General features: G+C 37.8%; 2 protein-coding genes across 2 annotated transcripts; one reads left to right on the forward strand and one right to left on the reverse strand.

The window, feature by feature from the left end:
- Positions 1-267: 267 nt before the first annotated feature.
- On the reverse strand, positions 268-6,043 carry snrnp25 (small nuclear ribonucleoprotein 25). Its single transcript, XM_005920235.3, has 5 exons — positions 5,652-6,043; positions 962-1,052; positions 730-835; positions 567-641; positions 268-469 (listed from the first exon to the last, which is right to left on the reverse strand). The coding sequence occupies exons 1-5, from the start codon at positions 5,877-5,879 to the stop codon at positions 412-414; spliced, it is 558 nt and encodes a 185-aa protein (XP_005920297.1). The 5' UTR covers positions 5,880-6,043; the 3' UTR covers positions 268-411.
- Positions 6,044-6,123: 80 nt separating this feature from the next.
- Positions 6,124-9,157, forward strand: polr3k (polymerase (RNA) III (DNA directed) polypeptide K). Its single transcript, XM_005920234.3, has 3 exons — positions 6,124-6,360; positions 6,461-6,548; positions 8,573-9,157. The coding sequence occupies exons 1-3, from the start codon at positions 6,250-6,252 to the stop codon at positions 8,698-8,700; spliced, it is 327 nt and encodes a 108-aa protein (XP_005920296.1). The 5' UTR covers positions 6,124-6,249; the 3' UTR covers positions 8,701-9,157.
- The last annotated feature ends 1,673 nt before the right edge of the window (positions 9,158-10,830 follow it).

A 10,830-nucleotide genomic window follows, 5' to 3' on the forward strand; every position in this document is an offset into this window, starting at 1 on the left:
AAATATCACATTCAAGTGGTTCTTTGCTTGGATGTCTGAAGTGTGTAGATACAACGCTGGTTCATACTTTGGGTTAGGTGTCTTGTTTGTGCTTGAATGCTTCATAGCTCAAAGGTACAAGGACTGGAATGAAAGTAAGTAAGAAAGCATCCAGTGTCCAAAGGCAAACAAATACCTTTAGAAAACCTGAAGAACTATAATGACTTTAAGAAGTACAAGAAAGTCTGGCTTCTTTAAAGCAAAACTGCACACTGGAAACAAAAGAGACAACTTATAAATATTTTATTTACATGAAGCCTCTTTGAGAGGCTAAAAAACTACAACAACTTTTTTTTTTAAAGTTATTTTAAGAATAAAACGCTGTGAGCACGAGCACACACGAGGACTGCAGCAAACAGTGTTTTTCGTGGTTCACTTTTTCCTGAGTCTCTTCATGAACGTCACTTCATCTCTGTTCCTGATCCCATAGCTGAAGATATACACAAATGAAAAAAGAAAGGGAGGGGGTGAATGGATAATAAGCGTTATCAACACTGTTAAATAAAGTGCTAACTTGATACACTTACTCTTTAAGCCTCATCTTGTCATCTTCGAGCTTCTCGCCCTGAAATACTAAATGATACGTCCTCCAAACATATCTCCTGGAAACACAGAACACAGGGAAAGAGTAAAAATAAGATTTTTTTTAAACATGCCCTTTTTCATTCTTGTGTTTGTGAGTGTGTTTACCAGCTGATGTGTTTCACGCCGCCTTCACGTTGCTGTTTTAGCTCCAAAAATCTGCGAATAGCCTTCTTCAGATCAAGAACCGTAGCATTTTGCACCACCACAATCGCTATGAGGAAAAAAAAGCAGTTTGTATGTTTTGGATTTTTCTGATTTTTTTTAATCAGAAGAGTATAAAAGGCTTTGCGAATTTAAAAAGCATGTAAACGGAAAACAAGGCCGCTTCAGCACTTACGCATCACTTCACCGTCTGCTTTCAAGACTCTTACAGTCATCGCCTGGCCGTACTCCAAAGCAATCTGAGAGTTGACCTCCTCCAGAGTCACCTGAAGATAAATATTTTTTCATTTTTTTGTCAGCACATAAATTCACTTGGTCTCAAAAACATGCAGGGAGTTCCTGGATGTTCATAGTTTAGTTTTAGTTTCGCTTATACTTAATGTTTTGATCTATTTAATTTATTTTTGAGTCATACTTCTAAGAGCAAAAGCCGAACGGTTTTCTTTTTAGCCGCTTCCTAGTTCTTTGAGCCTATATAATATGGAAATTAATTTTTGAGGTTTTTCATTTAGACAAAATAAAAAAAGCAATCTATGCAGCACCAGTTTAGCTGGTGCAGGTAACAGGTCCAACAGGTAATCTGCAAGATTGAATGCAGAGGCAGAGGTCAGACTCCAACACAGCCCTTAGCTGCATGTCTTCCTACGCTCACCGGCTCTCTGCTTTCCTGTCTCTTCGTCACTGCATAACATAATGACAATGAGAAGCCCCCAAATAATGTAAAAAAAAAAATTGCATTAAAAATTAACCAATTTATGCTGGTCTTGGGCTTTTATGACATCAGTTGGAGACATTTCCCAGTGGACTGAGTCCTTTTGCTCTGCTGTGAGGAGTCTGCTCTACCAAGGATGTTATTGCGAGCAGTTGTTCAGTCAAAGTGTACAGAGGGATACAAAAGGTGGAAAGGAGTGGAAAAGAGAGAAACGAAGTACCTGAGTAAAAAACATCAGCCGAAGCACAAGTTTCTTTTCACACTGTTGAAGCTTTTGTTCGATGTCAGTGAAAATGTGGATGTGTTCAGTCTCACCCTGTATGTCATCTCATCTTGTATTTTTAGACTGTAGGCAAATTAGTTTCTGTGTCTGGCCTTACATAACTGAATTAGATTTTCATGCCCTTAGGATTTTGTTTTGGCACATGTAACACAGGAAATTTCCAACTTTTGGGAAAAATAAAGTCCCCTTGCAGGAATCTGCTCTTTGTTTCAAAGTGCAAGAGAGGAGGCATTGTTAGGCTTTTTATTGCGCAAGCAGCTTGAAGAGTCTGCTGCAGGTCCTGAGAACAACTGGAAATGCTGCGATGTTCCACTTCAGCCTGTGATTTTTAATCTTTTTTACATTTATTTTTATTGCATTTTGTTCTGTATCATTATTATTATTTTTATTATTATTCACTGATCAGACCCCTATAAAATACTGCTATGCCGACGACTTCCAAATTTACTTCCCCCTGAACTTGGATGTCGCTGACCCACTACAACCTTCGTTCAGCTGTCTTCGTGATGTTAAAGTTTGGCTATCACAAAACTTTCTCACTCTGAATGAAAATAAAACTGAAGTAATTGTCTTTGATAGTCATACCCCTCTGGGTCAGTTAACAGACACCCTTGGTCCTCTTGCCAGCCATCTATCTCGCACGGTAAGAAACCTTGGAGTGTTTTTGGATAGCTCTCTTAAATTGGAGAAGCAAGTGTCCTCAGTGGTAAAAACTAGCTTTTATCAGTTGTGTTTAATATCAAAGGCGAAGCCCTATATTCCTTTAAAAGTACTTGAAAAACGTATTCATGCATTTATCACCTCTAGACTGGACTATTGTAACTCTCTATACCTGGGCCTCCAACAATCCTCCCTCTACCGCTTGCAGTTAGTTCAAAATGCTGCTGCACGCTTTCTAACAGGTACTAGAAAGTATGATCATATCACCCCAGTTCGAGCTAATTTGCACTGGCTGCCTGTCAAAAACCGTATAGATTTTAAAATTCTTTTGCTTACTTTTAAAATTTTAAACAATTTGGCACCCAGTTACCTGACCGAACTCCTCCGCTTGTATAACCCCAGGAGGGTACTAAGATCATCTTGCCAGATGCTCATAGAACAACCTAGATCCCAGCTGAAGTCCAGAGGTGATCAGGCCTTTGCAATTGCAGCACCTAGACTCTGGAATAGTCTCCGTGCTTCTATTCGCACTTCTGAGTCTATACATTCTTTTAAATCACGTCTTAAAACTCATTTTTTTACTTTGGCTTTTGGATCAAATTAGTTTTAACTATCATCGGGCCTGTTTTATGTCTTTCACCCTTGATATTTGTTGGTGTGTTTGTTTGTTAACTCTTAATTTATGTAAAGCCTTCGATACAATAGATCATTCTTTACTTTTACAGAAGCGTGAAAGGTATGGTTTCAGAGGTGTTATACAATTTTGGTTAAATAGTTACTTGAACAATAGATTCCAATATGTGAGTATTAATAACATGAAATCTAAGCTTAGAAAAGTAACTTGTGGAGTTCCGCAAGGATCTGTTTTGGAACCTAAGTTATTTTTACTTTATATAAATGATATTTGTACAGCCAGTGATACTTTAAAATATGTGATATTTGCTGATGACACTAACTTATTTTGTTCTGGAAAGGACATAAAGAAATGACTGAAAACAGTGGAAAAGAACTCATGAAGTTAATTAGATGGTTTGTATTTAATAAACTATCATTGAATGAAAGTAAAACAAAATTTATGTTATTTGGAGGAAGCAAAAGTAATATTAAAGTAAAATTGAATTTAAATAATGTTGAAATTGAAAGAGTATATGAGACAAAATTTTTAGGAGTAATTATTGATGATAAACTTTGTTGGAAGCCCCACATAGAACATGTGAAACGGAAATTATCCAAGTCTATTTCTATTCTTTATAAAACAAGAGATTCTTTGAATAAGAACTGCCTTTATTTATTGTATACTTCCCTTTGTTTGCCTTTTATGACCTATTGTGCGGAAATTTGGGGGAACACATACAAAACATATTTGGATTAAATTTTTAAATTGCAAAAAAGAGCTATTAGAATAATAAATAAAGTTGGATATAGGGAGTCCATCAACCAGTTTTTTGTAGGATCATCTATGTTAAAATTCATGGACATTATATATTCTAAAACTTTAGAAATGATATATCAAGTGATGAAAAAGAATGTTCCAATTTGTATTTTAAGTATGTTTAAACTAAGAGATGGAAAATGTGATTTGAGGTGGTCTTATGTGTTTGAAATACCTAAAGTGAGAACCAGTGTTAAGTATAGATGTGTGTCAGTTATGGGAGTGAAATTATAGAATGGACCTAATGATGAACTGAAGATGTGTTTTTCTTTGTCATTTTTCAGGAAGAATTTAAACATTTGTATCATACAAGGTTATAGAAATTTGGTTTGATGATTTAATTTCTTGATTTATCATTGATTTCTTTTCAAACTGTTATATAACTTATTTATCAACACTATTTATTTTCTAGGTTAAGGATTTGATTATTCCTATGGGGGTAAAGGATAGGATAATTATAAGCCACAAGGCTTCAGCCTATTCCTTTTTGGGTTACTGTTTGATTGAGTACTTTGTGTAAATGATAATCTGTTGTTGTTGTTGACCAAAATAAATATTTCACATTCATTTCACATTAATCTCTTGCTGTTTTTTTGCCGATTGTTAAGCACTTTGATCAACCCTGTTGTTTGTAAATGTGCTATATAAATGAATAAACCTGAACCTGAACCTACAGTGTTGAACAACAGGTTGTTACGGCATTTTTGCTAGTTAAGCATGCGTGTTTAAGATTGAAACACCAATCAGACAAAACCAGACACTAGCGTCTTTATACACTCACTGGAAAATTTGGAAGACAAGCCTTTTCAACTTCTACAGATACTTAAACAGCCACGGTAGCAATTAGGCATCGTCCCGATGTCACGCTGAAGATCAAACCAAGAATCAAAAGGATGAAGAAAAGTTACTTTTACAGCAGCATGTTGGCTGGTTTGAGTATTTCAGAAAGTGCTGATCTACTTGGATTTTACCATACAACTATCTCCAGTGTTTACAGAGAAAAAGAGAAAATATCCGGCGAGCGTCAGTTCTCTACGTGAGAACCAGTGATTTGATGAAGCCAGAGGTCAGATAAGAATAGCCAGAATGCTTCAGTAACTCCAACAACCGTTTGTTATAAACAAGGTATCAGAAGAGCATCTTTGAACATGCAACACATCAAACTCTGAAGCAGGCATCCTACAACAGCAGAAGACCACACTGGGGGGGCGACACTCCTGTCACCTAAAACCAGGAAGGCTAAAATTCACACACTCACTAAAACTGAATAATAGTAGATTGGGAAAATGTTGCCTGGTCTGATGTGTCTTGATTTCTGCTGTCTTGATTTCTGTTGCAATGTGGGGATATTTTCTTTGCACACTTTGGGATGTTTAGTACCAGCCGAGAGTCGATTAAACCCAACAGCCTATATATACCCCCTACTATTGCTGACAATGTCCAACTCTTTATGACCACATGTAGCCATCATCTGAAGGCTGCTTCCAGCAAGATAACAGCATGTTACAAAGCTCAAAACATCTCAAGTTGGTTTCTTTAACACAACAATGAATTCACAGACACCAGATCTCAGTCTGGTGTCTGTGACAGGCACAGGATCTCAGTCCAACATAGCACCTTTATGATGGATCAGGATACTAGGAGTGGCCGGTGAGTGTATACCAATGGCTTTGTAATAAGTCATTATATGAGGTGATGTCTCTTTTGACCATAAATGCAAATCTCTTGTCTGTATGTATGCGATGCACATGCGCATGTTCATGTAGTGTACGGAGCACCTGAATCGGCAGGTCACAGAGCAAAGGATCCTGCACGAGTCGAGCAAGTCCTTCCTCGAAAATATCCAAGATTTCTGAATGAGGAAGAGCGTCCTCATCTTCCTCCTCTTCGCCTTGAGTTGCTGTATGTGTCACATCTTCCTCTTTTACCTCTTCTTCATCCTTCACTGATTGTCCTCCTTCTGCAGCTCCAGCAGCAGCGGTACCCGCTCTCTGCTCCTCCTCCATCACCGCCAGCTGCTAAATTTACTCAACAGACAAGCAGCTTAACAGGCAGTTTAACAGGCAGTTTGTCGACTTAATTTATAACTTTGGGGAAAATATACTTTTTAATGGAAACTAATTTAACTGGAAGCCAGTGGAAGTAAGTGCGTCCGTCACCAATAATAACCGGGCGAGGAAATGGGGCTCAGAAAACATGGTTCCGCTTAATAAGCCTTTGTTTCTCACCGAACTCTCAATATGGGTGCATCTCATTTTCTCTCCTTCTCTTCCGGTGCTCCACACGCAGCAGTGTTTACAGCTGAGTTCATAGAGTGCTAGTGTTGTTTAATAGTTCAAAATCTAACAGGGTTTTGTTTTTTAAGTACGTGCTAACATGCTTCTTTTCTGTCCAACCTGCGGGAACGTGTTAATCGTCGAGGAAGGGCAGAAGTGCATGAGATTCGCGTGTAACACCTGTCCCTACGTACATAACATCACACGAAAGGTGAGTAACGACGAAATATTTCACATATAATGTATCACATCTTACATTAAGGTTAGCGTGGCTTCTGAGAGCCTCACCTTATCTGTTTAAACCCCTGTAGGTAAATAACAGGAAGTATCCGAAGTTAAAGGAGGTGGATGATGTTCTGGGTGGAGCTGCTGCGTGGGAAAACGTGGACTCAACACCTGGTGAGTGTCATCAAAATAGTTTATGGTGTGGTCTATGTATCTGTTTATAATCGCAAAATTAACTGGTTGAAGAAATATTGATGTTGTTGTTTTTTTAATTAGTTTGAGAGTTAAGTTGTGTCTATCGTCCCGCATTCCTGCTCGAAACACCAATGTCTGCAGTGCCTTTGAGTGGTTTGTAGTACAGTTTTTGACAACTGGATACAGGCTTATTAGCTCAATGTGATTGCTGACAACAAGTATTGTGGGGTCAAAACTCTTAACACACTTTCATGTCAAAATGAAACTCTTTAAAAGAAGCACTTTTTAAAACAAAGTTATCCAGCCAGCCATCCATCTTCTTCCACTTCTTACCCGTGATGTGTGTGAGCAAGCGTGTGTTTGGATCAACTCAATTTATCAGATTGAAACAAAAACTTCCCACCTGACCATGGACAGCTTTTCCTTTAATACACTGAGGGGAAATATGCACTTCTGAACTGTTGTTGGCATCCAAGTATTCCCATGGATGACAGTAGGGATGTATTTTGTTGTGCCATTTAAAAATGTAATTATTTAGAAAACCACTTGAGCTAGGTCCTTCAGTTTTTCGTTATTTTAGGGTAAATATCTATTAACACTGTCAATATGGACTGTCAAATGTGTAGCTCAAGTTAACAGTCATGTGAAAAACAGAGTTTTCATGTGCAATACTGTGAAAAACAAAGTACATTCTTAATTAAGAGGGTGAGTCCCTGCCAGCTGCTGCTACCTTAACGTTTGGGCACAATGTTGTCACTGTGTCAAACAGAAACTCCTCTGTATATAAATATTCTAGAGTTAAATGTGAGGCTGTCTATCTGACAGATGGTTAAAATTGCATCATTCAACAGCACAATGACCACAAGCACACCACCAAATGACAACAGAATGACTGAAAAACAAATTGGGCTGTTGCAATATCCCAGCCCAATAAAAACATAACTCTACAGATAGATTAAAGCTCTAAGAAAGACAACTGTAGCTTTTTAACTATCCAGCTTGGAGACCAACACTTCATATTATAAAGAATAGAATGTCTTTTTTTTTTTTTTTTTTTTGGTCCACCCTTGATGACATCAACGTGAAAGTCTTCTCCATAAATTCTCTGGAACTAGATATATTTTTCTAATTCCTGATAACCAGGTGGAGTTTGTCAATGATATGATGACTGAGTCACATTTTAGGGAGCCAGCATATGCTAGAGACCTCCACTGAGTAAAAATGCATTTTATACAAACTTTTAATTACAGTGTGTGTCTGTCTATGTTTGTGTTTGTCTTTTCAGAGGATGGTAATTTATATGGCATTTTCGTACATTTCATTTTGTGTTGGCTTGTTTGTTTTAATCATTAGTGAGGTGGCTTTTATACTTCTTGACCGCTGCTGTCTTTGTTAATTTAGGAAGGTTTAGTCTATTATAATGGATACCAGGGATGGAAGAGCTAAAATTAATATGGGGTTGTTAAGTGTGAGAAAAAGTTTGTCTTTGCATCATTACATTGCCGGATTGCACCCCCTTCAGGGTAGGACGTAAACAACAACCTTTCTGCAGGTTGTTTTTTTCCTGTGAATGGCAACACGGGCAAGAAATTGAAAGAATTAAAGTCCATTACGAGTCAAATTCCTTCAATTGGTTACTAAAGAGCATTATTTCTAAATAAAGACCAGATTTCATATTTATTTAACACAAATTACATACTACAGGCTAATAAGAGACCTCGATAATGTGTAATTTTTTTACTTAAGAAAAACTGAAGTTATTGTATTTGCACTCTGGATGACATTACTTTGGCCTCCAGGTGCTAGTTTGAGAAACCTGGCAGGATGGGTGCTTTAACTTTCTTATAAGTGCATCTTTGTCAAAATTAGGAACATCCTGTATCAGTGATGCTACTCCGTGCATTTTTCTATATACTGCATGGTTGAATGGAATTAAATTAAATGAGCCAATCCCAAAAGTATTAGTGATTCCACACTGACATGATGCACTTGTCCATTTACAGAAACGTGCCCGAAGTGCGAGCATCCTCGAGCATACTTCATGCAGATTCAGACCAGATCAGCAGACGAACCGATGACCACGTTCTACAAATGCTGCAACGCTCAGTGCGGACATCGATGGAGAGATTGACACTTTTTCACCTATAGCTGTGTTTTTCAGCTTCATTCACAAGCACAGCTGAGAAACATTTATTTTTTTGCTTTACATTTAATATTTAAATAAAATATCCACTTTCACAATTTCAAAATTGAGTTTCCTTCATGACTTTTATTGATAAAATAGTAGCTGTATACAACAGTCAAACAAATCTTTGACTTACATAGTTATACATTTCACAGACATTTAGAGCAATGCAGACCACCAAAATCCACAACAATGGTGTGCGTTACACCGTATTAATATTTCAATGCAATCCTTCATTTCATATTGATTTTCTTGCAGAGCTCCGTTAGCCTCAAGGAAAACAAAAACAAATGCACATAGAGTCAGGAACTTGCCAGTGAGAATGACTTGTTTCAATGTGTGACTCGTGCAGACAAACTCTGCGCTTGGTGCATGAGACATCCAGCATGCTGATGGTGGAACAGTATCTGTTGGTGTTAAATTCAGTAGGATCGCAATGTTGGAGTTAATTTGTTATTTAAAGCTTTTTCCTAGCAAAGAGCTCACTATTTAGTATCTGTAATTGTTTTTTTAACATGCCTCTGAGCAATGCAAGTCATCGGGAAAGGCTAACGCTAAGTCAGGGACTCTGTGGGAAGATGGTCCCACCACTGTAATGATAGTGCTGTACGTTAAATTATACATGTTAGCACCTCTCATCAGTGAGAGTGACTTGGAATGACTTTTCAAAATAAATTAACGTTATAACAGAACACTTAACAGAACAAATATAACACACTGTGCCACTAGTAACAATTTTCTGTTTGTTTTGAAATAACTATTTTGAAAATCATCTTAAACGACTCAGACTCAGCATTTGGCCAGCGACAGGACAAATCACTACTGAGATGTTGTGAAGTGTTCGTCCATCAGTAACAGTCGAGCCCTAAGTCTGTCAGCTCTACTTCCATCTACTAAATTCTGAAAAGGTGCAACCATGGTGGGATTCACTCAGCTAACAGCAAACCAAAGTAAAAACCAAATGATGCATAGGTGGTCGCACTTTTTTTTCCCCCCTAGACAAATGATGCATCTGAGGGGCAAAGGTGAACTTTAACTTAAAGTGCAAATAATGACTCAATCATCAAAATAAAACACCTTTACAGACAGAGGGCACTGATGAGCATTAGCTCAACAGTAAGTCACAGGACATTTTGTGACTACAGCCCAAATTAATAACAAAATATAGCAGGTTAACATAAATCTTGGGACTTTCCCAACAAGTAGATTTAGTAGCTAAATATTATAAATGGTTCATTTTGCTCACATTCAAAAGGGATCGATGATTAAAAGCACTAGACCTGCTGGAACAAAATAACCAGACAAAGGAAAATAAAAGTTCAGTTCTAAATATTAAAATAATGAATTAAATATCTGACATCAAAGTTAAAAATTAACCCATGTTGGAATACACTTGCTATAGAGCAGGGGTCGGCAACCCTAGGAAGGGTTAACTGATGGCACAACCATAGCTGGTCGTGCCATCAGTTTTTTATTTTATTTTATTTTTTTGTTACAGTACAACAATGAAAGGTGGTGGATTGGCCAGATGCTGGCCAGTGTTTAAAAACAACTCAGTTATTTGGTGGTGGCTATGGCGGACCTTCCACAGATTCAGTAACATTAGCAAGTGGTGGAGGCCAGCAGGTGGATGAGAGAAAGGGGAGGCAAGAGGAGAGACCCGAGGCAGCCGCCGGTCCGAGCGTCAGTTGAACTGAACTTCAGGTAAGAAGTTATGACCTGCAGTCTGTCTGGGTCAGATATAAAACAAGTTTAGGTGGAGTTTATTTTAGTTAAGCTGACTTTTTACAGTCAGTTACAATAGCTGCGTGCTACCTAGCATGACAGTTTCTATACAGCTGGGTGGTTGTTTTGATGTTACTGATGTTGAACTTTATTTTATTCACAAGGTTAGTTAGTAGAGTTGCCAACCGTCCCGTAAAAAACGGAATCGTCTCGTATTCAGAGAAAATATTACGCGTTTCGTATTGAGCTGAAAAGGAACAGTTTGTCCCGGACTTCAGCTACAATGAAAAAGACACAAAGCTGGAGTTACTCTGTGTCTTTGCTGCACAGCTGCCTCTTCTTCTCTCATTC

The sequence above is a fragment of the Haplochromis burtoni genome, unplaced genomic scaffold (assembly GCF_018398535.1).
Source record: "Haplochromis burtoni strain Fernald_Lab_line unplaced genomic scaffold, NCSU_Asbu1 Contig_21, whole genome shotgun sequence".
In the NCBI taxonomy this organism is placed as follows: Eukaryota; Metazoa; Chordata; class Actinopteri; order Cichliformes; family Cichlidae; genus Haplochromis; species Haplochromis burtoni.

Coding starts and splice junctions, on each gene's coding strand:
- snrnp25 (XM_005920235.3), bottom strand. CDS start 5,879: ATGGAGGAGGAGCAGAGAGCGGGTACCGCTGCTGCTGGAGCTGCAGAA. Junction 836..961: donor AGCAGACGGTGAAGTGATGC/GTAAGTGCTGAA, acceptor TTTTCCTCATAG/CGATTGTGGTGGTGCAAAAT. Junction 470..566: donor GACAAGATGAGGCTTAAAGA/GTAAGTGTATCA, acceptor GTATATCTTCAG/CTATGGGATCAGGAACAGAG.
- polr3k (XM_005920234.3), top strand. CDS start 6,250: ATGCTTCTTTTCTGTCCAACCTGCGGGAACGTGTTAATCGTCGAGGAA. Junction 6,361..6,460: donor TACATAACATCACACGAAAG/GTGAGTAACGAC, acceptor AAACCCCTGTAG/GTAAATAACAGGAAGTATCC. Junction 6,549..8,572: donor AAACGTGGACTCAACACCTG/GTGAGTGTCATC, acceptor GTCCATTTACAG/AAACGTGCCCGAAGTGCGAG.